Source organism: Salmo salar, chromosome ssa01 (assembly GCF_905237065.1).
Source record: "Salmo salar chromosome ssa01, Ssal_v3.1, whole genome shotgun sequence".
Taxonomy (NCBI): domain Eukaryota; kingdom Metazoa; phylum Chordata; class Actinopteri; order Salmoniformes; family Salmonidae; genus Salmo; species Salmo salar.
Genome location: NC_059442.1, coordinates 163,769,414 through 163,795,374, shown reverse-complemented (window position 1 = coordinate 163,795,374; position 25,961 = coordinate 163,769,414). Strand labels below are relative to the sequence as shown.

The window sequence follows — 25,961 nt, the reverse complement described above, 5'->3', positions numbered from 1 at the left end:
CATGGTGATGTTGCGAAACTGGTGGTTTGTAGTCGCTGTGAAACCCCTCTCGTAGCTGGTATACAAGACATCCACCTCTTCTCTTATTCACATCTTCCAGTAAAAAGCACTTATTTAGGATGCCTGTGTCTGTTTAGTTTTATATGGCTTGAAAATATATTTTGTGGCATAAACCCACAGGACACATTTAGAGACATTCTTCACATGCAAAGTATTCGGCCAAAAACAATTTCACTGCAATTAAATCCATTCCCGTGTTTCTCAAGCAAGCGGAGTGTCATAACCAGGTTTCATTTGGATGAAGTGAGAGGCATACTTTGTGTTTGCTGGAGTAGTATACAGGTTGTCATGACGACAATAACTTCCTCATGCTGTGTAGTTCCCCCTTTAGATGTCAGAGGAAATGAATGTAAATGATCATGTTTACTGTACTAAAGAAGTCACAATGTGTTTTAGCACCTCCACCCCTTTCGTTTTCTGTAATGACACCAGAAACTAAACCGAATTATTCATAATCTCTCAGGCCATGCTCCAAATGGCACCCTATTCCCTGTATAGTGCACTATTGACCAGGGCCCATATGACCCTGGTCAAAAGTAGTGCACTAAATCAGGAATAAAGTTCCATTTGGGACGTAGCCCCAATTCTTCTGTTGTGGTGCAGTAAATAACTTAGAGTATGACAAGCTGTGTTTGAGTACGGTTCCAATAGCTCACTGGGTTAGAGCACGGTGCTGGTAACATTAGGCTGGTGGGTTATACTGTAGAGCACGGTGCTGGTAACATTAGGCTGGTGGGTTATACTGTAGAGCACGGTGCTGGTAACATTAGGCTGGTGGGTTATACTGTAGAGCGCGGTGCTGGTAACATTAGGCTGGTGGGTTATACTGTAGAGCGCGGTGCTGGTAACATTAGGCTGGTGGGTTATACTGTAGAGCGCGGTGCTGGTAACATTAGGCTGGTGGGTTATACTGTAGAGCGCGGTGCTGGTAACATTAGGCTGGTGGGTTATACTGTAGAGCGCGGTGCTGGTAACATTAGGCTGGTGGGTTATACTGTAGAGCACGGTGCTGGTAACATTAGGCTGGTGGGTTATACTGTAGAGCGCGGTGCTGGTAACATTAGGCTGGTGGGTTATACTGTAGAGCACGGTGCTGGTAACATTAGGCTGGTGGGTTATACTGTAGAGCACGGTGCTGGTAACATTAGGCTGGTGGGTTATACTGTAGAGCGCGGTGCTGGTAACATTAGGCTGGTGGGTTATACTGTAGAGCGCGGTGCTGGTAACATTAGGCTGGTGGGTTATACTGTAGAGCGCGGTGCTGGTAACATTAGGCTGGTGGGTTATACTGTAGAGCGCGGTGCTGGTAACATTAGGCTGGTGGGTTACACTGTAGAGCGCGGTGCTGGTAACATTAGGCTGGTGGGTTATACTGTAGAGCGCGGTGCTGGTAACATTAGGCTGGTGGGTTATACTGTAGAGCGCGGTGCTGGTAACATTAGGCTGGTGGGTTACACTGTAGAGCGCGGTGCTGGTAACATTAGGCTGGTGGGTTATACTGTAGAGCACGGTGCTGGTAACATTAGGCTGGTGGGTTATACTGTAGAGCGCGGTGCTGGTAACATTAGGCTGGTGGGTTATACTGTAGAGCGCGGTGCTGGTAACATTAGGCTGGTGGGTTATACTGTAGAGCGCGGTGCTGGTAACATTAGGCTGGTGGGTTATACTGTAGAGCGCGGTGCTGGTAACATTAGGCTGGTGGGTTATACTGTAGAGCGCGGTGCTGGTAACATTAGGCTGGTGGGTTGATTTTTCCCCATAGGCCATGTACAGTAATGAATGAATACGCTGTCAATTTTTACAGTTGTATGTCGATTTTGATCAAACTCGCCACTTCTACATGTTTTTTATGAACCAGAGTGTCAGCCAGTTTTAGTGACTGTGACTTTTATCTGTCAATCAATGTAGTATTGTAAAACGGTGATGTAAGAAGACTATGGTGTTGGAGGAGGTTTGAGAAAGTAGGGGTGGAGACGTGCTGGTGTCAGACTATTATGATTTGAAAAGGATTTGATCTTCTCCCACATGCAGACATAAAAGCTGCTAAGCATTAAGTGATCCTCCCCTTTTGTGGACAATGAGAATAGATTAATTTCATCCGAGTTAAGTTCAAATGCAATATTAATAACGTTTAGTTAGTCAATGTGACAGCTCTTTAGGGCAGCTCAAATTGTGCTAGCGAGAGCGCTCCACTGAAAAATGTACTACTAAGCAGAAGAAATGAAATTGCATATTCTTGATGGCTCCAGTAACTGCTACTCTGTTGGTTCTAGTAACTGCTACTCTGTTGGCTCTAGTAACTGCTACTCTGTTGGTTCTAGTAACTGCTACTCTGTTGGTTCTAGTAACTGCTACTTTGTTGGCTGTAGTAACTGCTACTCTGTTGGCTCTAGTAACTGCTACTCTGTTGGTTCTAGTAACTGCTACTCTGTTGGCTCTAGTAACTGCTACTCTGTTGGCTCTAGTAACTGCTACTCTGTTGGCTCTAGTAACTGCTACTCTGTTGGCTGTAGTAACTGCTACTCTGTTGGCTGTAGTAACTGCTACTCTGTTGGTTCTAGTAACTGCTACTCTGTTGGTTCTAGTAACTGCTACTCTGTTGGCTGTAGTAACTGCTACTCTGTTGGCTGTAGTAACCGCTACTCTGTTGGTTCTAGTAACTGCTACTCTGTTGGCTCTAGTAACTGCTACTCTGTTGGCTCTAGTAACTGCTACTCTGTTGGCTCTAGTAACTGCTACTCTGTTGGCTCTTGTAACTGCTACTCTGTTGGTTCTAGTAACTGCTACTCTGTTGGTTCTAGTAACTGCTACTCTGTTGGTTCTAGTAACTGCTACTCTGTTGGCTCTAGTAACTGCTACTCTGTTGGCTCTAGTAACTGCTACTCTGTTGGCTGTAGTAACTGCTACTCTGTTGGCTGTAGTAACTGCTACTCTGTTGGCTGTAGTAACTGCTACTCTGTTGGCTGTAGTAACTGCTACTCTGTTGGTTCTAGTAACTGCTACTCTGTTGGTTCTAGTAACTGCTACTCTGTTGGCTCTAGTAACTGCTACTCTGTTGGCTCCAGTAACTGCTACTCTGTTGGCTCTAGTAACTGCTACTCTGTTGGCTGTAGTAACTGCTACTCTGTTGGTTCTAGTAACTGCTACTCTGTTGGTTCTAGTAACTGCTACTCTGTTGGCTCTAGTAACTGCTACTCTGTTGGCTCTAGTAACTGCTACTCTGTTGGCTCTAGTAACTGCTACTCTGTTGGTTGTAGTAACTGCTACTCTGTTGGCTCTAGTAACTGCTACTCTGTTGGTTCTAGTAACTCCTACTCTGTTGGTTCTAGTAACTGCTACTCTGTTGGTTCTAGTAACTGCTACTCTGTTGGCTCTAGTAACTGCTACTCTGTTGGCTCTAGTAACTGCTACTCTGTTGGCTGTAGTAACTGCTACTCTGTTGGCTGTAGTAACTGCTACTCTGTTGGCTCTAGTAACTGCTACTCTGTTGGTTCTAGTAACTGCTACTCTGTTGGCTCTAGTAACTGCTACTCTGTTGGCTCTAGTAACTGCTACTCTGTTGGTTGTAGTAACTGCTACTCTGTTGGCTCTAGTAACTGCTACTCTGTTGGTTCTAGTAACTGCTACTCTGTTGGTTCTAGTAACTCCTACTCTGTTGGCTCTAGTATCTGCTACTCTGTTGGCTCTAGTAACTGCTACTCTGTTGGTTCTAGTAACTGCTACTCTGTTGGTTCTAGTAACTGCTACTCTGTTGGTTCTAGTAACTGCTACTCTGTTGGTTCTAGTAACTGCTACTCTGTTGGTTCTAGTAACTGCTACTCTGTTGGTTCTAGTAACTGCTACTCTGTTGGTTCTAGTAACTGCTACTCTGTTGGTTCTAGTAACTGCTACTCTGTTGGCTGTAGTAACTGCTACTCTGTTGGTTCTAGTAACTGCTACTCTGTTGGTTCTAGTAACTGCTACTCTGTTGGCTCTAGTAACTGCTACTCTGTTGGTTCTAGTAACTGCTACTCTGTTGGCTCTAGTAACTGCTACTCTGTTGGCTCTAGTAACTGCTACTCTGTTGGTTCTAGTAACTGCTACTCTGTTGGCTGTAGTAACTGCTACTCTGTTGGCTGTAGTAACTGCTACTCTGTTGGTTCTAGTAACTGCTACTCTGTTGGTTCTAGTAACTGCTACTCTGTTGGTTCTAGTAACTTCTACTCTGTTGGCTCTAGTAACTGCTACTCTGTTGGTTCTAGTAACTGCTACTCTGTTGGCTGTAGTAACTGCTACTCTGTTGGTTCTAGTAACTGCTACTCTGTTGGCTCTAGTAACTGCTACTGGTTTTTCAACAGAACCATGCATGTGCCCCAAATGGCACCCTATTCTTTGTATAGTGCACTACTTTTTGACCAGAACCATATGGACTCTATGGGCGCTGGTCAAAAGTATTTCACTACACAGAGAATAGGGTGCCATTTGGGGCACAGGCCCTTGATCCTCCATTGTCCCAGATGGAGGAGGCCTCCAGGACGTCTAATGAGACAAGAGTGAGACCATGGATGGGCGAGACGACAGTGAGTCATTGCTGGGAAATCTCTCGGCAGCTGTTTTTGGACACTCCCTCTGGAGACTTGGGAGTACAGAGCAGAACACCGCTGGCTTGGTCTGCCTGTGGTTACAGACAGTGACAGAGAGACAATCATTGGCAGAGTAGAGGAGGCATTCAAGTCATCCATTCACCTAAAAATGACCTATAAAGTTGAACTCAAACACCACATTCCCATGCTGGTTTCCCCTTGTGGTGTTTTTTATTTTATTTATTTTATTTCACCTTTATTCAACCAGGTAGGCAAGTTGAGAACAAGTTCTCATTTACAACTGTGACCTGGCCAAGATAAAGCAAAGCAGTTCGACACATAAAACAACAGAGTTACACATGGAGTAAAACAAACATACAGTCAATAATACAGTAGAAAAATAAGTCTATATACAATGTGAGCAAATGAGGTGAGATAAGGGAGGTAAAGGCAATAAATAGGCCATGGTGGCGAAGACCAGACCAGTGTTTCAATGGTCAATCACCAGAGAGTGGTCAGCTTACTTTATCTGTCTCTGAATGCTTAAGCTGGGGTTTGTTTGTGTTATTGATAATATAATGGTTTAAGGGTCCGTCATTTGCTTTATTAGACTATGAGCTTGAGTTACGATGAGCTTGTGTACGACATTTTTTTTCTTTAAAGCTCTGTTTTGCTGGAGGGTTTTCATGCAATAGACTTAGGCCTACGTTTTAGTGCAGTGCAGATTCTGAGGTTCTTCATTATTCATTGTCATTCAAATGAAAGGTTAATTTCGTTTTGATCTTCCAAAATGTTGCAACCTTAAGTTGAATTGACAGAATTGAGGAACATCCAACCCAACGTCACAGATGAGTTGGTTCTGTAATTGCAGTGGTTTCTCATTTTCAGACCAAATGACACATGATTTCAATGCTCAGTAAAAGCCTTCTAAATGCTGATTATACACTGGCTGTATGCAAATGGTTTGTTTTGTCTCTATCTTGATCCTAGGAGGATCAACTGTGTATTTTTGTTATTGCCTGTTTGGCTGAAATAAGGGTTATTGTGGTCGAGAAATGGTCTGTGTTTTCTTTGCTAGTTTAGACCTATATAAGAGGCTTTACTGCTTTAAAATGGAGGTTTGTTTTGGCATGACTCATCAGACAAAATGCAGTCGATTGAAATGACGAATAGTTTATTGTCCATGTTAATCCCAAAGATGGAGAATGCCAAACCATATGTCATTAACATAACCATTAACATAAATTAGATATACTTGGGCAAGTCCGATGGATGAGCAGATTGAAGTGTTAATTTTCAGCATCAGTCTTTCATTACTTCAGTTCTTCCACTCCTTGCCTATTCCGCTGAAGGGGAAGTTGTGCTGCAGCTCGCGGGGAGGCAGGATGTTAGAACTTTCTCTGTTTGATGTGTGTTTCGATGCACGGGACCAGAGATGCTGTATAATGACGAGAGAATCTTGTTTCCGCTTTAACAATGGGAGTCGTTGTCCCAAAGGCGGGAAGGCAGGCGGTCTGCATATCGTGGACAGATTTGGACGGGAGTGAACCTTCTCGCTTCGCCTCTTGCGCTCTGACGGGACTCTCTTCTTTCGGTACTCGCTATCTGGATGCAATGGTTTGTGGGAAATGCCTCCACATTTCAGCCTAGTAGGAGATGAGCCGAGATTCAACAAAGTAAAATTATTTTCTTCTTCGTTGAACAAACGTATTGTGGACTGCGCGCGGTACTAATACACAGCATGAGCTGCACTCTACACATTTGGACTGGAATGCACGCGAATAACTTTCCGTAGTCGTTTTAAAGCAACGTATTCAGACTTAATTGTTGGATATCTGTGCACAATCTCGCAGCAGGTAAAGTTTTTTTGGGGGGGGATGAGACGCTGACACGGTGGTGAATTGAAATCCAACTTGCGATGAGACGACTTAGTGCTATTTACTCGCATGAAACACAAAACAAACAGTTGACTAAATGTGACGTCTAACCAACGGGCCGCAGGAATGTTCGGAAGGTGAGTTATCCATGGCACAGTTACAAGTTGGCAAGTAGGCGACACTGTTGTCTTTTTAGGAGGGTGGAGCGTAGGAGTGTCCTTTTGAGAGAGAGGGATTTTCAACAGGTTTCTTCTCTCAGTAATGTCTTTCTCACTAAACGAAACAACTAAGGCTGTGTTTAGACGGGCAGCCCAAATCTTTATATTTTTCCACTAATTGGTCTATTGACCAAGCACATCAGATTTATCAGAACTGTTCTGGTTGGTCAAAATACCAAATGAGAAAATATCAGAATTGGCCTGCCTGACTAAACGCAGCCCATGTAACGTTCAACGGTAACAGCTGTGCCGCAAACGTTACTCACTAAACTGGGCTCTTTTGGTTGTCTTTCTTTTAGTGCATGGAATCATGACATATATTCGTTGTTTTAGTGAATATCCTTTCAAAATAAGGAAATACGTTCTTTATTACCCTGGAATTGCGTGACAGTCAACGAAGCACGTGATTACCAAACCAGCTTTGTTTGTCATTGTCAATAATCAAACGATACGTGCATTTCATGGTTGCATTTATGCAAAACTGTTTCAATTATTTCCATACGATTCACACCAATTGTTTTGCTCCGCGTCAGGGATATCGCATTCATCACGTCAAACACTGTCAATTTAGTGTGTTCTGCTTTCACATTACTAATGGATACTTTGACTAAAATAGTCATACATTCAGGCTTTTGATCTTTTGTCTGCTTATTTCCTATAAACATTTCAGCAGTCTTACGATAAGCTCTTCCTGCTACTATTTCGTAATTGGAAAAAAGACTATTTGCATGTGTCAATCTTTCGACTCACAAATACTCTAAAAAGTCCAGTTGACTGAGAAGCTATATTGAAAAGACCGTATAGTATTTGTGTTTTTATCTGGCTATGTCAACTGGACTGTGTGTGTGCTTATGCTGGGCTATCCTAAGTGAGGAATGCCAGACATTCTTTAATGCATTGCATTGGATTTGCAAAGGATACCTGGCATAGCTTGTTGCCTAGATAACTCCTTGAGGGGTGAGTCAGTGAAGCGATGTCCAATTTGAAGAAACAAGTTTGTAGTCCATGTCTAGCATTACAGTTGAATGAGGTGATTTCCTAGGAACACGATGATAAACCTTTATAACCCATCTGGCAGCTGTACAATGCATGAAGCTGAATCTCCCTTGGCTTTCACTTAGTTGTGCCACACAGTGGTAGAAATCTAGAACTGCATCCATAACTCTCACTCACTCACGGATAACCTTTGTGTATGAATTCAAGCATGCTTTTTTAGCACACATGCCTACGAGATGAATGTGCTAGGTCAAGTAAACAGTGGTCCATTGCTATGGTCGGAGGAGTGCTGACATTAAATCAAGCACTTGAGGAGAACTGAAAAAATGGGCCAACCGTCCGAGCAACATCCTAGTCAGTAAAACCCCAGGCTGGTGCCGACGAATACTGTTTCATAGATAATGGCACAAGCCTACATTTTACTTAGCAACAGTTGTAGCCATATTTGTTAAGAAAGAAAATTGGGAAGTGTTTGAGTTATAAGATGATAGAGTACACTGGACTCCTAAGCAAGTTCACCTTCTCTGTCATGGCCTTAATGTATTTTCAGTAAGCTTTTTTAAAATAAATAATTGAAACCAAGGGCGTTCATGTACAGTTAATACCATGATCAGCGGTGCCACGGTTCCATAGTGCAAGCAGCCAAATTGTGTTTAGGTGCCATTTTTAAGGATTAGGCTCGGGCAGCAGAAAGTATTTTCACTAATTGTTTCCCTCAAATACATCTGCTTTATTTTACATTGCGTTTTAGTGCCAGACCCACAATCCAAAACGCACTGTAAACTCCCTAATGAAAAATCAAATAATACTTCTCTTTGTGTAGCTTTATTATAGTTTTGGTTGGTGCATAGCTCTAGAAATAGATGTTTTGGGGTCACTAAATTGGCTGGACAACTTCAGTTATTGGTTGTATAAAAAAAAAGTTTTAAGTACTTGTGCCTACTCAACAGACAGCCTTTGTTTCAATAACTATCTTTTTGCGCTAAATTAACAATCAGTTTACTTTAACGTGTGACTACCATTTGCTCAGTTAAATGCAGAACTATGAATAACTTGGTTTTGTCTAACCTTCAATGGTGAATTTTCGTTTGTCTTACATTGCTCCACTGACCCAGGAATGTGAATTCTTCACTGGGGCTGTGGTTCTGGAATTGAAACCGTTCTGTATTTTCACAGTATACAGTTCCTTCAGAAAGTGTTCACACCCTTTTACTTATCCACATGTTACAGCCTAAATTTAAAATGGATTAAATAACGTTTCTGTGTCGCTGAGCTACACAATACACCATCATTTCAAGGTGGACATATTTGTCGTTTTGTAGAACATTTTAGAAATGAATAAAAAACATAAAGCTGGAATGTAATGAAACTAAGTATTCAACCCCTTTGTTATGGCAAGCCTAATTAAGTTCAGGAGTGAAAATGTGCTTCACAAGTTTCATGGACTCATTCTATTTTCAATAAAAGTGGTTAACATGATTTTTGAATAGCTACCTCATCTCTGTACCCCACACATACAATTATCTTGAAGGTCCCTCAAATAAGTAGGGAATTTATTAAAGCACAGATTCAAACACCAGGGAGGTTTTCCAATGCCTCGCAAAGAAGGGAACCAATTGGTAGATGTGTAAAAAATTTAAAAAAAGTAGACATTGAATATCCATTTGGGTATGATGAAGTTATTAATTGCACTTTGGATGGTGTATCAATACACCCACTCACTAGAAAGATGCAGGTGTCCTTCCTAACTCAGTTGCTGGAGACAAGGAAACAGCTCAGGGATTTCACCATGAGGCCGATTGTGACTTTAAAACAGTTAGAGTTTAATGGCTGTAATATGAAAACTGAGTATGGATCAACAACATTGTAGTTACTCCACAATACTAACCTAAATGACAGTGAAAAACAGGAAGCCTGTACAGAACAAAAATATTCCAAAATATGCATCCTGTTTGCAACAAGGAACTTAAGTAATACTGCAAAAAATATGGCAAAGCAATTTTAACTTTATGTTCTGAATACAAAGCATTATATTTGGGGCAAATCCACTCTTCATATTTTCAAACATGGGGGTGTAATGGGTATGCTTGTCATCGTTAAGGACTGGACAGTTTTTTTTTGGGGGGGGGATACAAATAAATGGAATACAGATATAAGCACAGGCAAAATCCTAGAGGAAACCCTGGTTCTGTCTGCTTTCCAACAGACACTGGGAGACAAATTCACCTTTCAGCTGGACGATTACCTAAAACACAAGGCCAAATATACACTGGAGTTGCTTACCAAGATGACAGTGAATGTTCCTGAGTGGCCTAATTTACAGTTTTGACTTACCATTGATTTTCAAGCCAATTTAAGACTTAAATGGCTGTCTAGCAATGATCAACAACCAACTTGACAGAGCTTGAAGAATTTTAATAAGAATAATGGGCAATTGTACAATCCAGGTGTGCAACTCAGAAAGACTCATAGCTGTAATCACTGCCGAAGGTGATTCTAACATTTATTGGCTCAGGGTTGAATACATATATGGATGAGATTTCATTTTCAATACATTAGCTACAATTTCTAAACATGTTTTCACTTTGTCATTGTGTTTGTGTGTGTGTGGATGGGTGAGGGGTGAGGGGGGAAAAATATATTTAATCAATTTTAAATTCAGGCTGTAAAACATCAATGTGGAATTAATGAAGAGGTATGAATACTTTCTGAAGGCACTAAGAACTCAAATACCCAGTATTTTTTTCTTGTAACCTAGCACCATTTCACAGATCAATAGAAGTTGTTGCCTCGCATTAAAAAAAAAATATGCATAGCAACGTGTGTTTTGAGGATGAGTCAGAGGATGGTGTCAAAGTGGAGCGTGTCTCCACATCCCTCCCCCCCACTTCTCAGTACACTATATAGGGTTCCGTTTGGGATGCAACCCATATATATCCGTCCAGCTCTTTAGCCCTGGGGCCTCTGGCTCTGCCAGAGAGCTTTCCAAGTATAACACTGCTGTGGGTGGAACGCCTGTCGTTCGGATCCAGTACACATCTCGCGCTTACAAAATATCCATCAAAATTAGTATGATATAAGGCGCTGGCCAAGCTCCTCCTTTTAGTGTCTCCCAGGATCACTGGCCAAGCTCCTCCTTTTAGTCTTCCCTGTAGCTCAGTTGGTAGAGCATGGTGTTTGCAACGCATGGTGTTTGCAACGCCAGGGTTGTGGGTTCGATTCCCACGGGGGGCCAGTACAGGAAGAAAAAATGTTTTTTATGAAATGTATGCATTCACTACTGTAAGTCGCTCTGGATAAGAGCGTCTGCTAAATGACTAAAATGTAAAATGTAAAAATGTAGTCTCCCAGGGTCACTGGCCAAGCTCCTCCTTTTAGTCTCCCAGGATCACATCTTCCTGCTCTTATTGTGGCTGCTGTGAAAAAGTGATCCATCCAGGTGGTAGTGGGTATGGTGCGTGTCAAATTTTATGTCACATGCGCCGAATACAACAGCTGTGGACCTTACAGTGAAATGCTTACGTACAAGCCCTTAACCAACAATGCAGTTTAAGAAAAAGCAAGAGATAAGAATAACAAATGATTAAAGAGCAGCAGTAAATAACAATAGCGGGGCTATATACAGGGAGTGCCTGTACAGAGTCAATGTGCAGGGGCACCGGTGTTGGTAATATGTACAGTGAGGGGGGGGGGGGAAAGTATTTAATCCCCTGCTGATTTTGTACGTTTGCCCAATTACAAAGAAATTCAGTCTATAATTTTAATGGTAGGTTTATTTGAACAGTGAGAGACAGAATAACAACAAAAAAGTCCAGAAAAACGCATGTCAAATGTTATAAAATTATTTGCATTTTAATGAGGGAAATAAGTATTTGACCCCTCTGCAAAACATGACTTAGTACTTGGTGGCAAAACCCTTGTTGGCAATCACAGAGGTCAGACGTTTCTTGTAGTTGGCCACCAGGTTTGCACACATCTCAGGAGGGATTTTGTCCCACTCCTCTTTGCAGATCTTCTCCAAGTCATTAAGGTTTCGAGGCTGACGTTTGGCAACTCAAACCTTCAGCTCCCTCCACAGATTTTCTATGGGATAAAGGTCTGGAGACTGGCTAGGCCACTCCAGGACCTTAATGTGCTTCTTCTTGAGCCACTCCTTTGTTGCCTTGGCCGTGTGTTTTGGGTCATGTTGGAATACCCATCCACGACCCATTTTCAATGCCCTGGCTGAGGGAAGGAGGTTCTCACCCAAGATTTGACGGTTCATGGCCCCGTCCATCGTCCCTTTGATGCGGTTAAGTTGTCCTGTCCCCTTAGCAGAAAAACACCCCCACAGCATAATGTTTCCACCTCCATGTTTGACGGTGGGGATGGTGTTCTTGGGGTCATAGGCAGCATTCCTCCTCCTCAAAACACGGCGAGTTGAGTTGATATCAAAGAGCTCCATTTTGGTCCCATCTGACCACAACACTTTCACCCAGTTGTCCTCTGAATCATTCAGATGTTCATTGGCAAACTTCAGACGGGCATGTATATGTGCTTTCTTGAGCAGGGAGACCTTGCGGGCGCTGCAGGATTTCAGTCCTACACGGCGTAGTGTGTTACCAATTTGTTTTCTTGGTGACTATGGTCCCAGCTGCCTTGAGATCATTGACAAGATCCTCCCGTGTATTGCAAATAGTCTGGGTAGCCATTTGATTAGCTGGTCAGGAGTCTTATGACTTGGGGGTAGAAGCTGTTTAGAAGCCTCTTTGACCTAGACTTGACGCTCCGGTATCGCTTGCTGTGCGGTAGCAAAGAGAACAGTCTATGACTAGGGCCTTCCTCTGACACAGCCTGGTATAGTGGTCCTGGATGGCAGGAAGCTTGGCCCCGGTGATGTACTGGGCCGTACGCACTACCCTCTGTGGTGCCTTGCGGTCGGAGGCCGAGCAGTTGCCATACCAGGCAGTGATGAAACCCGTCGGGAGGCTCTCGATGGTGCAGCTGTAAAACCTTTTGACGGTCTGAGGACCCATGCCACATTTTTTTCAGTCTCCTGAGGGGGAATAGGTTTTGTCGTGCCCTCTTCACGACTGTCTTGGTGTGCTTGGACCATGTTAGTTTGGTGATGTGGACACCAAGGAACTTGAAGCTCACAACCTGCTCCACTACAGCCCGCCGATGAGAATGGGGCGTGCTCGGTCCTCCTTTTCCTGTTGTCCACAATCATCTCCTTTGTCTTGATCACATTGAGGGAGAGGTTGTTGTTGTCCTTGCACCACATGGTTAGGTCTCTGACCTCCCTACAGGCTGTCTCATCGTTGTCGGTGATCAAGCCTACCACTGTTGTCATCAGCAAACTTAATGATGGTGTTGGAGTTGTGCCTGGCCGTGCAGTCATGAGTGAACAGGGAGTACAGGAGGGGACTGAGCACACACCCCTGAGGGGCCCCCGTGTTGAGGATCAGCGTGGCGGATGTGTTGTTACCTACCCTTACCACCTGGGGACGGCCCATTAGGAACTCCAAGATCCAGTTGCAGAGGGAGGTGTTTAGTCCCAGGGTCCTTAGCTTAGTGATGAGCTTTGAGGGGGGCTACGGTGTTGAACGCTGAGCTATAGTCAATGAATAGCATTCTCACATAGGTGTTCCTTTTGTCCAGGTCGGAAAAGGCAGTATGGAGTGCAATAGAGAGAGCATCGTCATAGAGTGGGTCTATGGTGTCTGGGATAATGGTGTTGATGTGAGCCATGAACAGCATTTCAAAGCATTTCATGGCTACAGACGTTAGTGATACGGGTCGGTAGTCATTTAGGCAGGTTACCTTAGTGTTCTTGGGTACAGGGTCTATGGTGGTCTGCTTGAAACATGTTGGTATTACAGACTCAGACAGGGAGAGGTTGAAAATGTCAGTGAAGACACTTGCCTGTTGTTCAGCGCATGCTCGGAGGACACATCCTGGTAATCCATCTGGCCCTGCGGCCTTGTGAAAGTTGACCTGTTTAAAGGTCTTGCTCACATCGGCTGTGGAGAGCGTGATCACACAGTCGTCCAGAACAGCTTATGCTTTCATGCATGTTTCAGTGTTACTTGCCTCGCGTGAGCATCGAAGTTATTTAGCTCATCTGGTAAGCTTGTGTAATTGGGCAGCTCTTGGCTGTGGTTCCCTTTTGTGGTCTAATAGTTTGCAAGCCCTGCCACATCCGACGAGCGGAGCTGGTGTAGTATGATTCGATTCTCGTCCTGTATTGACGCTTTGCCTGTTTGATGGTTCGTCGGAGGGCATAGCAGGATTTCTTACAAGCTTCCGGGTTAGATTCCCACTCCTTGAAAGCGGCAGCTCTACCCTTTAGCTCAGTGCGAATGTTGCCTGTAATCCATGGATTCAGGTTGGGGTACAGTTGAAGTCGAAGTTTACAAACACTTAGTTTGGAGTCATTGAAACTCGTTTTTCAAACACTCCACAAATGTATTGTTAACAAACTATAGTTTTGGCAAGTCTGTTGTGACATGTACTATGTACATGACACAAGTAATTTTTCCAACAATTGTTTACAGACAGATTATTTCACTTATAATTCACTGTATCACAATTCCAGTGGGTCAGAAGTTTACATACACTAAGTTGACTTTGCCTTTAAACAGCCTGAAATTCCAGAAAATGATGTCATGGCTTTAGAAGCTTCTGATAGGCTAATTGACATCATTTGAGTCAATTGGAGGTGTACCTGTGGATGTATTTCAACACCTACCTTCAAACTCGGTGCCTCCTTGCTTGACATCATGGGAAAATCAAAAGAAATCAGCCAAGACCTCAGGAGAAAAAAATTGTAGACCTCCAAGTCTGGTTTATCCTTGGGAGCAATTTCCGAACACCTGAAGGTACCACGTTCGCAAGTATAAACATCATGGGACCTCGCAGCCGTCATACCGCTCAGGAAGGAGACGCGTACTGTCTCCTAGCGATGAACGTACTTTGGTGCAAATCTATCCCAGAACAACAAGGACCTTGTGAAGATGCTGGAGGAAACGGGTACAAAAGTATCTATATCCTCAGTAAAACAAGTCCTATATTGACATAACCTGAAAGGCTGCACAGCAAGGAAGAAGCCACTGCTCCAAAACTGCCATAAAAAAGCCAGACTACAGTTTGCAACTGCACATGGGGACAAAGATAGTAGTTTTTGGAGAAATGTCCTCTGGTCTGATGAAACAAAAATAGAACTGTTTGGCCATAATGACCATCGTTATGTTTGGAGGAAAAATGGGGATGCTTACAGGCCAAAGAACACCATCCCAAACGTGAAGCATAGGGGTGGCAGCATCATGTTGTGGGGGTGCTTTGCTGCAGGAGGGACTGGTGCACTTCACAAAATAGATTGCATCATGAGAAGGAAAATTATGTGGATATATTGAAGCAACATCTCAAGACATCAATCAGGATGTTTAAGCTTGGTCGTAAATAGGTCTTCCAAATGGACAATGACCACAAGCATACTTCCAAAGGACAACAAAGTCAAGGTATTGGAGTGGCCATCACAAAGCCCTGACCTCAACCCTATAGAAAATTTGTGGGCAGAACTGAAAAAGCATGTGAGAGAAAGGAGGCCTTCAAACCTGACTCAGTTACTGCAGCTCTGTCAGGAGGAATTGGCCAAAATTCATCCAACTTATTGTGGGAAGCTTGTGGAAGGCTACCCAAAATGTTTGACTCAAGTTAAAGAATTTAAAGGCAATGCTACCCAATACTAATTGAGTGTATGTAAACTTATGACCCACTGGGAATGTGATGAAAGAAATTAAAGCTGAAATCCATTTTTTTCTCCTATTATTCTGACATTTCACATTCTTAAAATAAAGTGGTGATCCTAACTGACCCAAGACAGGGAATTTTTACTAGGATTAAATGTCAGGAATTGTGAACAAATGAGTTTAAATGTATTTGGCGAAGGTATATGTCAATTTCAGACTTCAACTGTATGTACGTCACTGGGGACGACTTCATCAATGCTCTTATTGATGAAGCCAGTGACTGATGTTGTGTACACAATGCCAAATGAAGAATCCCAGAACATATTCCAGTCTGTGCTAGCAAAACAGTCCTGTTTAGCATCTGCCTCATCTTACTGCGTGCCTGCCATCCATCCAGGTGGTAATAGGTATGATGCGTGCCTCCATCCATCCAGGTGGTAATAGGTATGATGCGTGCCTTCCATCCATCCAGGTGGTAATAGGTATGATGCGTGCCATCCATCCATCCAGGTGGTAATAGGTATGATGCGTGCCATCCATCCATCCAGGTGGTAATAGGTATGATGCGTGCCATCCATCCATCCAGGTGGTAATAGGTATGATGCGTGCGCTCCATCCATCCAGGTGGTAATAGGTATGATGCGTGCCATCCATCCAGGTGGTAATAGGTAGGATGCGTGCCATCCATCCATCCAGGTGGTAATAGGTATGATGCGTGCCATCCATCCATCCAGGTGGTAATAGGTATGATGCGTGCGCTCCATCCATCCAGGTGGTAATAGGTATGATGCGTGCCATCCATCCATCCAGGTGGTAATAGGTATGATGCGTGCCATCCATCCATCCATCCAGGTGGTAATAGGTATGATGCGTGCCATCCATCCATCCAGGTGGTAATAGGTAGGATGCGTGCCATCCATCCATCCAGGTGGTAATAGGTATGATGCGTGCCATCCATCCATCCAGGTGGTAATAGGTAGGATGCGTGCCATCCATCCATCCAGGTGGTAATAGGTATGATGCGTGCCATCCATCCATCCAGGTGGTAATAGGTAGGATGCGTGCCATCCATCCATCCAGGTGGTAATAGGTATGATGCGTGCCATCCATCCATCCAGGTGGTAATAGGTATGATGCGTGCCATCCATCCATCCAGGTGGTAATAGGTAGGATGCGTGCCATCCATCCATCCAGGTGGTAATAGGTAGGATGCGTGCCATCCATCCATCCAGGTGGTAATAGGTATGATGCGTGCCATCCATCCATCCAGGTGGTAATGGGTATGATGCGTGCCATCCATCCATCCATCCAGGTGGTAATGGGTAGGATGCGTGCCATCCATCCATCCAGGTGGTAATGGGTAGGATGCGTGCCATCCAGGTGGTAATGGGTAGGATGCGTGCCATCCATCCATCCAGGTGGTAATAGGTAGGATGCGTGCCATCCATCCATCCAGGTGGTAATGGGTATGATGCGTGCCATCCATGCCATCCAGGTGGTAATAGGTAGGATGCGTGCCATCCATCCATCCAGGTGGTAATAGGTAGGATGCGTGCCATCCATCCATCCAGGTGGTAATAGGTAGGATGCGTGCCATCCATCCATCCAGGTGGTAATAGGTAGGATGCGTGCCATCCATCCATCCAGGTGGTAATAGGTATGATGCGTGCCATCCATCCATCCAGGTGGTAATAGGTAGGATGCGTGCCATCCATCCATCCAGGTGGTAATAGGTAGGATGCGTGCCATCCATCCAGGTGGTAATGGGTAGGATGCGTGCCATCCATCCAGGTGGTAATAGGTATGATGCGTGCCATCCATCCATCCAGGTGGTAATGGGTAGGATGCGTGCCATCCATCCATCCATCCAGGTGGTAATAGGTATGATGCGTGCCATCCATCCATCCAGGTGGTAATAGGTATGATGCGTGCCATCCATCCATCCATCCAGGTGGTAATAGGTAGGATGCGTGCCATCCATCCATCCAGGTGGTAATGGGTAGGATGCGTGCCATCCATCCATCCAGGTGGTAATAGGTAGGATGCGTGCCATCCATCCATCCAGGTGGTAATAGGTATGATGCGTGCCATCCATCCAGGTGGTAATAGGTATGATGCGTGCCATCCATCCAGGTGGTAATAGGTATGATGCGTGCCATCCATCCAGGTGGTAATGGGTAGGATGCGTGCGTGCCATCCAGGTGGTAATAGGTATGATGCGTGCCATCCAGGTGGTAATGGGTAGGATGCGTGCCATCCATCCAGGTGGTAATAGGTTGGATGTGTGTGTGCCATCCAGGTGGTAATAGGTTGGATGTGTGCGTGCCATCCAGGTGGTAATGGGTTGGATGTGTGCGTGCCATCCAGGTGGTAATAGGTTGGATGTGTGCGTGCCATCCAGGTGGTAATAGGTTGGATGTGTGCGTGCCATCCAGGTGGTAATAGGTTGGATGTGTGCGTGCCATCCAGGTGGTAATGGGTTGGATGTGTGCGTGCCATCCAGGTGGTAATAGGTAGGATGCGTGCCATCCATCCAGGTGGTAATAGGTATGATGCGTGCCATCCATCCATCCAGGTGGTAATAGGTATGATGCGTGCCATCCATCCAGGTGGTAATGGGTAGGATGTGTGCGTGCCATCCAGGTGGTAATGGGTAGGATGCGTGCGTGCCATCCAGGTGGTAATGGGTAGGATGTGTGCGTGCCATCCAGGTGGTAATGGGTAGGATGCGTGCGCATCCATCCATCCAGGTGGTAATGGGTAGGATGCGTGCCATCCATCCATCCAGGTGGTAATAGGTAGGATGCGTGCCATCCATCCATCCAGGTGGTAATAGGTATGATGCGTGCCATCCATCCAGGTGGTAATAGGTAGGATGTGTGCGTGCCATCCATCCATCCAGGTGGTAATGGGTAGGATGCGTGCGTGCCATCCAGGTGGTAATGGGTATGATGCGTGCCATCCAGGTGGTAATGGGTAGGATGTGTGCGTGCCATCCAGGTGGTAATGGGTAGGATGCGTGCCGTGCCATCCATCCAGGTGGTAATAGGTAGGATGTGTGCGTGCCATCCAGGTGGTAATAGGTAGGATGCGTGCGTGCCATCCATCCAGGTGGTAATAGGTAGGATGCGTGCGTGCCATCCATCCAGGTGGTAATAGGTAGGATGTGTGCGTGCCATCCATCCAGGTGGTAATAGGTAGGATGCGTGCGTGCCATCCATCCAGGTGGTAATAGGTTGGATGTGTGCGTGCCATCCAGGTGGTAATAGGTAGGATGTGCGTGCCATCCAGGTGGTAATAGGTAGGATGTGTGCGTGCCATCCAGGTGGTAATGGGTAGGATGCGTGCGTGCCATCCATCCAGGTGGTAATAGGTTGGATGTGTGCGTGCCATCCATCCAGGTGGTAATAGGTAGGATGTGTGCGTGCCATCCATCCAGGTGGTAATAGGTTGGATGTGTGCGTGCCATCCATCCAGGTGGTAATAGGTAGGATGTGTGCGTGCCATCCATCCAGGTGGTAATAGGTAGGATGTGTGCGTGCCATCCATCCAGGTGGTAATAGGTAGGATGTGTGCGTGCCATCCAGGTGGTAATGGGTAGGATGTGTGCGTGCCATCCAGGTGGTAATGGGTAGGATGCGTGCGTGCCATCCAGGTGGTAATAGGTTGGATGCGTGCCATCCATCCAGGTGGTAATAGGTAGGATGCGTGCGTGCCATCCAGGTGGTAATAGGTAGGATGTGTGCGTGCCATCCAGGTGGTAATGGGTATGATGCGTGCCATCCAGGTGGTAATAGGTTGGATGCGTGCGTGCCATCCAGGTGGTAATGGGTTGGATGCGTGCGTGCCATCCATCCATCCAGGTGGTAATAGGTTGGATGCGTGCGTGCCATCCATCCATCCAGGTGGTAATAGGTTGGATGCGTGCGTGCCATCCATCCATCCAGGTGGTAATAGGTTGGATGCGTGCGTGCCATCCATCCATCCAGGTGGTAATAGGTAGGATGTGTGCGTGCCATCCATCCATCCAGGTGGTAATAGGTTGGATGCGTGCGTGCCATCCATCCATCCAGGTGGTAATAGGTTGGATGTGTGCGTGCCATCCATCCATCCAGGTGGTAATAGGTTGGATGTGTGCGTGCCATCCATCCAGGTGGTAATAGGTTGGATGTGTGCGTGCCATCCATCCAGGTGGTAATAGGTTGGATGTGTGCGTGCCATCCATCCAGGTGGTAATAGGTTGGATGTGTGCGTGCCATCCATCCTGGTGGTAATAGGTTGGATGTGTGCGTGCCATCCATCCAGGTGGTAATAGGTTGGATGTGTGCGTGCCATCCATCCAGGTGGTAATAGGTTGGATGTGTGCGTGCCATCCATCCAGGTGGTAATAGGTAGGATGTGTGCGTGCCATCCATCCAGGTGGTAATAGGTAGGATGTGTGCGTGCCATCCATCCAGGTGGTAATAGGTAGGATGTGTGCGTGCCATCCATCCATCCATCCAGGTGGTAATAGGTAGGATGTGTGCGTGCCATCCATCCATCCAGGTGGTAATAGGTAGGATGTGTGCGTGCCATCCATCCATCCAGGTGGTAATAGGTAGGATGTGTGCGTGCCATCCATCCATCCAGGTGGTAATGGGTAGGATACATTTACTGTTGCTAAATTAAAAACGCAGACACACACACAGCACAAGACGGTGTATTAACCCAGTTTTTTTGGTTTGTTTTTAGAGCAGTGGGTTGTAGTAAAATGACAGGATTAAACACAGGCATGTTGACGTAGGGAAATGGGATGCAAATGGGAAACGCTGTCACAGTGGCCTTCTCTAGTCCTGCCTGATGTTCAGGGCCACGTTCAGTATGCAAATGTTGCAGATAGTTACATTTCTAAATGTCCTGAATAGAGCTGGCATATGATACCTTATATATCATGAACCTATTTCACATGCTGTTCCAAATTGTTCTCTACTGAATGCGCCTCTGGATGAACAGGGCCGTTTACTTTGACTTGTTTCGCTCTGTCTTCCACACGTCCCTTTTTTCACTGGTTTAATTGCAATAGTAGTACATTGTTTTTATGTTTGGATATTACAGAGCTCTCTGTAGTAGAAATGAAGTCTATTGTACTGCTGTGTGCTTGTACAATCAACAGGTGGCAGTGCAGTATAAACTATTGGTTTTTCTTTTTTACCCAGTACAGTGTTGAAAAAGCCCACCATCTCTTGACTGGCTGTATTGTTTTCATTTATAAGCACAGTCATGTGGTATTGCTCCATGTTTTCCACACTTATTAAGCACATTAGTATTGCAGTTGTCTGGTGCAGTATGTCTGATAGAAATAGACCTTTCGTATCAGCTGACCTTTCAACTCCATTATTGGATATTGCGCTCCAATGACAGTAGGATTTTACGCCTGAGAGTGATGCAATTAATTGTTACTACCAATGAACCAACTTACAGTAGGCCAACATTTGCACAGAAGTTAGGAACTCAAGTTGTTTCTCAACTCTACAGTTTTGTTCAAATTAGGTTTTTATTTAGCGGTTGTCCTTGTGCAACATCAAATGGCTTGCCACTCATCATGGTTCATCACGCCACCCGCCCGCTGTGCCAGCCTTGCTGGAGAGAAATGGACCGAGCAGCACACACCCTGGATGTTACAGCCTAATTGCTACTGACACTGCCTCTCATCGGGGCCGGCCCTGTGCGAGAACTCCCTAATGGCTGGTTCTAGCTGGTCCTTGTCATTCCTTCTCCTCTCTATCTGTGTTGTGAGTGGATCCACTGTGTTCTGTGAGGCAGCAGAACCTGCTCCTCTGATCCAGTACTGGGTTTATATGCTGCATACTGCATAGACCCCATTACATCATCTCAAGTCACTGATGGTATGTCTGTCTAGTTTGAGGATTTTTCCCCCTGATCTCCGCTCATGGTGATTTTATTTAGTCTTTTTTTTAAATGTTGGACTGTCTGGTTAGATGTAAGATGGATTCCTTTCTTAGTCTACGTACAGGTCGTCATTATAAATAAGAAATTGTTGTTAATTGACAGGCTGGCCTCGTTTGAAAGACAAACTGCTCTATTTAGCCTTGCAGTGTGTAGGAAGTACACTATTTGTACTTCGCGTCACTTCTAATGTTGAGTCAATGAGAAGGTGATCCCAGTGCTAATACTGCCACCATCACTGTCTGTCTTCACCGATCAGCATGAACTTAATGTGCAGCCAGTATCTTCCTAGCAGGTAAAAGCAATTGACATGACATTGTCAGGAATGAAAGGGTAACTACTAAATACCACTTGACTCCCAGGCTCCACTGTCACTGCAATCTGATGTCTCTTCAAGGAGTTTAATTGAAACGTTTTCAAATGACTGTCAGGTAGAAGAAAATCACAGAACTGGGTTGAAAATCACAGAACTGGGTTGAAAATCACAGAACTGGATTTAAAAGCACAGAACTGGATTGAAAAGCACCAGCCACATCAATTTAAAGTTCACACAATGAGATGGTGACGAGTCGACATTAACACATGCATTACTTTTTCTGTTGTAAAATAGATAGGTGGGATAGGTCTTTCACTAGCCATCAGTAAAACCTAAAGATGTCTGGTCACCAGATGTGTGACGTTGCAGTCTGTCCTGGGGTGTATTCACACAGTAAAACCTAAAGATGTCTGGTCACCAGATGTGTGACGTTGCAGTCTGTCCTGGGGTGTATTCACACAGTAAAACCTAAAGATGTCTGGTCACCAGATGTGTGACGTTGCAGCCTGTCCTGGGGTGTATTCACACAGTAAAACCTAAAGATGTCTGGTCACCAGATGTGTGACGTTGCAGCCTGTCCTGGGGTGTATTCACACAGTAAAACCTAAAGATGTCTGGTCACCAGATGTGTGACGTTGCAGTCTGTCCTGGGGTGTATTCACACAGTAAAACCTAAAGATGTCTGGTCACCAGATGTGTGACGTTGCAGTCTGTCCTGGGGTGTATTCACACAGTAAAACCTAAAGATGTCTGGTCACCAGATGTGTGACGTTGCAGCCTGTCCTGGGGTGTATTCACACAGTAAAACCTCAAGATGTCTGGTCACCAGATGTGTGACGTTGCAGCCTGTCCTGGGGTGTATTCACACAGTAAAACCTAAAGATGTCTGGTCACCAGATGTGTGACGTTGCAGTCTGTCCTGGGGTGTATTCACACAGTAAAACCTAAAGATGTCTGGTCACCAGATGTGTGACGTTGCAGTCTGTCCTGGGGTGTATTCACACAGTAAAACCTAAAGATGTCTGGTCACCAGATGTGTGACGTTGCAGCCTGTCCTGGGGTGTATTCACACAGTAAAACCTAAAGATGTCTGGTCACCAGATGTGTGACGTTGCAGCCTGTCCTGGGGTGTATTCACACAGTAAAACCTAAAGATGTCTGGTCACCAGATGTGTGACGTTGCAGTCTGTCCTGGGGTGTATTCACACAGTAAAACCTAAAGATGTCTGGTCACCAGATGTGTGACGTTGCAGTCTGTCCTGGGGTGTATTCACACAGTAAAACCTAAAGATGTCTGGTCACCAGATGTGTGACGTTGCAGCCTGTCCTGGGGTGTATTCACACAGTAAAACCTCAAGATGTCTGGTCACCAGATGTGTGACGTTGCAGCCTGTCCTGGGGTGTATTCACACAGTAAAACCTAAAGATGTCTGGTCACCAGATGTGTGACGTTGCAGTCTGTCCTGGGGTGTATTCACACAGTAAAACCTAAAGATGTCTGGTCACCAGATGTGTGACGTTGCAGTCTGTCCTGGGGTGTATTCACACAGTAAAACCTAAAGATGTCTGGTCACCAGATGTGTGACGTTGCAGCCTGTCCTGGGGTGTATTCACACAGTAAAACCTAAAGATGTCTGGTCACCAGATGTGTGACGTTGCAGTCTGTCCTGGGGTGTATTCACACAGTAAAACCTCAAGATGTCTGGTCACCAGATGTGTGACGTTGCAGTCTGTCCTGGGGTGTATTCACACAGTAAAACCTCAAGATGTCTGGTCACCAGATGTGTGACGTTGCAGTCTGTCCTGGGGTGTATTCACACGGAATCTAACAGGCTGAAACGGGGAGGGACAAACCTGAACTTGTCCATTTTTAGAAATGCATGTTTTAGTTTTTCCATGACTGAATGAATACAGACCTAGTTTGACATGATTAATCTCTAGGTTTCTGGGACCACGCTTTTCAGTGTGTGATCCCCATTGCAAGCCCTTCAAGGTGGGCTCGACGTTCTAGATGTGTGTTGACTTGTAGGCGACAGGTTTGACCAGGGTTATTTGTGTTTGAGGTAATGTGTGGGCTTGGTTATTGTGCCCTGATAAACATCTCTCTTTCACTCTCCCTCTTGCTCGCTTTATATTTCTCCTCATCTCTCCCATCCTTCTCTCCCAGTAGTGATGCAGGGCTGAAGACAGCGCTGTCGGACTGGGACTCAGAAATGGGCAGCACGGAGCGGCTGAAGGACAGCACGGACACACTGCTCAATGGAAACCGAGGAGACCAAGAGGGGGCCCAGCGCCTCGCACGACGCCTCTACCACCTGGAGGGCTTTCGCCGCTCCGACGTGGCCAAGCACCTGGGCAAGAAGTGAGTGGGTCATACTGTTATCTACCCCAGGTCTCCTTCATGTCCTCTACTGTAGTTACCTACCCCAGGTCTCTTCCACTCCTTCTCAGATTCTGTGGCCAAGCACCTGGTTGCATAAAACACCTTCAGTTAATTTCGCCCTTTTCTCTTAAAGTTCAACTTTAAGTTAGTTGCGTAAAACATCTTAAGGTGAATTTCCCCTTTAAATCAAGTGAAAAAATGTAAGGCCCACGAGGCCCCTTAACTGCTTTATTCAGTATGGATATCAATGTAAACAGCATTTGTAGAGGTGAATATTGCTTTCATCTGTTCTGCTTACATAAGGAAAACCATCAACCAGATAGCTACTTAGCTAAACAATGGAAGGTGCACAATCTATGGCTACAAAGTTAGCTGGCTTTTGTTTGTTTGTTTACCAGCGTAATACCACTGCTAAACTAAAACACCGTTTTTGACAGGGAAATTACTGCTCTTTGCTGAAAATGTTGTGGTGCGGATGGTTATGAATTTCTTTCCATTTGTGATGGGTCAATGAAAGGTCAACAAACAAGATCTCCCAACCCTAGAAATCCCACACATGCAAAAATCCAGTATTTTATTTGCATGCTGGCATCAAAAATAGACCTGGCTAAACAGCCGCCATAACAGGCTTGGTCTTTGTGTTTACTCAATTTACACATTTGTCGTCTCATCACTTTCTAGTTGCGTCCCCAATGCCTCCTTATTTAGTGCACTCCTTTTGACACTAGCTCTATGGGCTTTGGTCAAAAGGAGTGGACTAAATAGGGCATAGGGTGCCATTTGGAATGTAGCTTTGGTCAGGATTTCTTTTGGTTCTAGCGACTCATCCAATTTCCTAATGCTGCGGGTCTGCTTCCCTGCCAGGCCTGAACATTGCCCTGGGGTGCAGCTGTTCTGCCTCTAGGACCCCAATCCTTTTATACACCCCCTCACTCCAGGAACATGGCACCACCTCCTGCGCACCTCCTCCACCTGCAATAACCGCAACACACACACACACACACACACACACACACACACACACACACACACACACACACACACACCTCTCACAGGCCTGTCAGAGAAACACTTCAAAATGCCCCAAAATTTGACCCCTCAGTAGTATTGGTTACATACCACATTCTATAAATGATTATTTTGTGTCTAGGCTGCACCACGGTTGATGTGTGTGTGGTGACGAGCACTACAAAGAAATAGGATATACTTGTCCTGTCTCAAGGATTAGATTCTACTACATGACTCGCTACTGACCTCACCAGATGTGAGATGCTTAAAGATGCACTACGTTGCAAAATCAGAGGCTTTAATATGGAGTTGGTCCCCCTTAGCTGCTATAACAGCCTCCACTCTTCTGGGAAGGCTTTAACATGGAGTTGGTCCCCCTTAGCTGCTATAACAGCCTCCACTCTTCTGTTAAGGCTTTAATATGGAGTTGGTCCCCCTTAGCTGCTATAACTGCCTCCACTCTTCTGGGAAGGCTTTAACATGGAGTTGGTCCCCCTTAGCTGCTATAACAGCCTCCACTCTTCTGGGAAGGCTTTAACATGGAGTTGGTCCCCCTTAGCTGCTATAACAGCCTCCACTCTTCTGTTAAGGCTTTAACATGGAGTTGGTCCCCCTTAGCTGCTATAACAGCCTCCACTCTTCTGTTAAGGCTTTAACATGGAGTTGGTTCCCCTTAGCTGCTATAACAGCCTCCACTCTTCTGGGAAGGCATTAATATGGAGTTGGTCCCCCTTAGCTGCTATAACAGCCTCCACTCTTCTGGGAAGGCTTTCCACTAGATGTTGGAACATTGCTATGTGGACTTGCTTACATTCAGCTACAGAAGCATTAGTGAGTTTGGGCACTGATTTTAGGCGATTAGGCC

The 25,961-nt window shown here is 45.2% G+C and overlaps 1 protein-coding gene across 9 annotated transcripts in view; it reads left to right on the top strand.

Annotated features, from left to right (window-relative positions):
• psd3l (pleckstrin and Sec7 domain containing 3, like) overlaps positions 1–25,961 on the top strand; it is a 162,594-nt gene that overhangs the window by 63,108 nt on the left and 73,525 nt on the right. For 6 of the 9 annotated variants that reach the window (XM_014144518.2, XM_014144552.2, XM_014144536.2 and 3 more), the window contains one exon: positions 23,873–24,067. In XM_014144518.2, the coding sequence (XP_013999993.2) occupies positions 23,873–24,067 (195 nt within the window). Of the gene's footprint in view, positions 1–5,964; positions 6,637–23,872; positions 24,068–25,961 lie in introns of those variants that run through there. The other 3 variants (XM_014144581.2, XM_014144572.2, XM_014144526.2) reach the window with 3 other exon arrangements.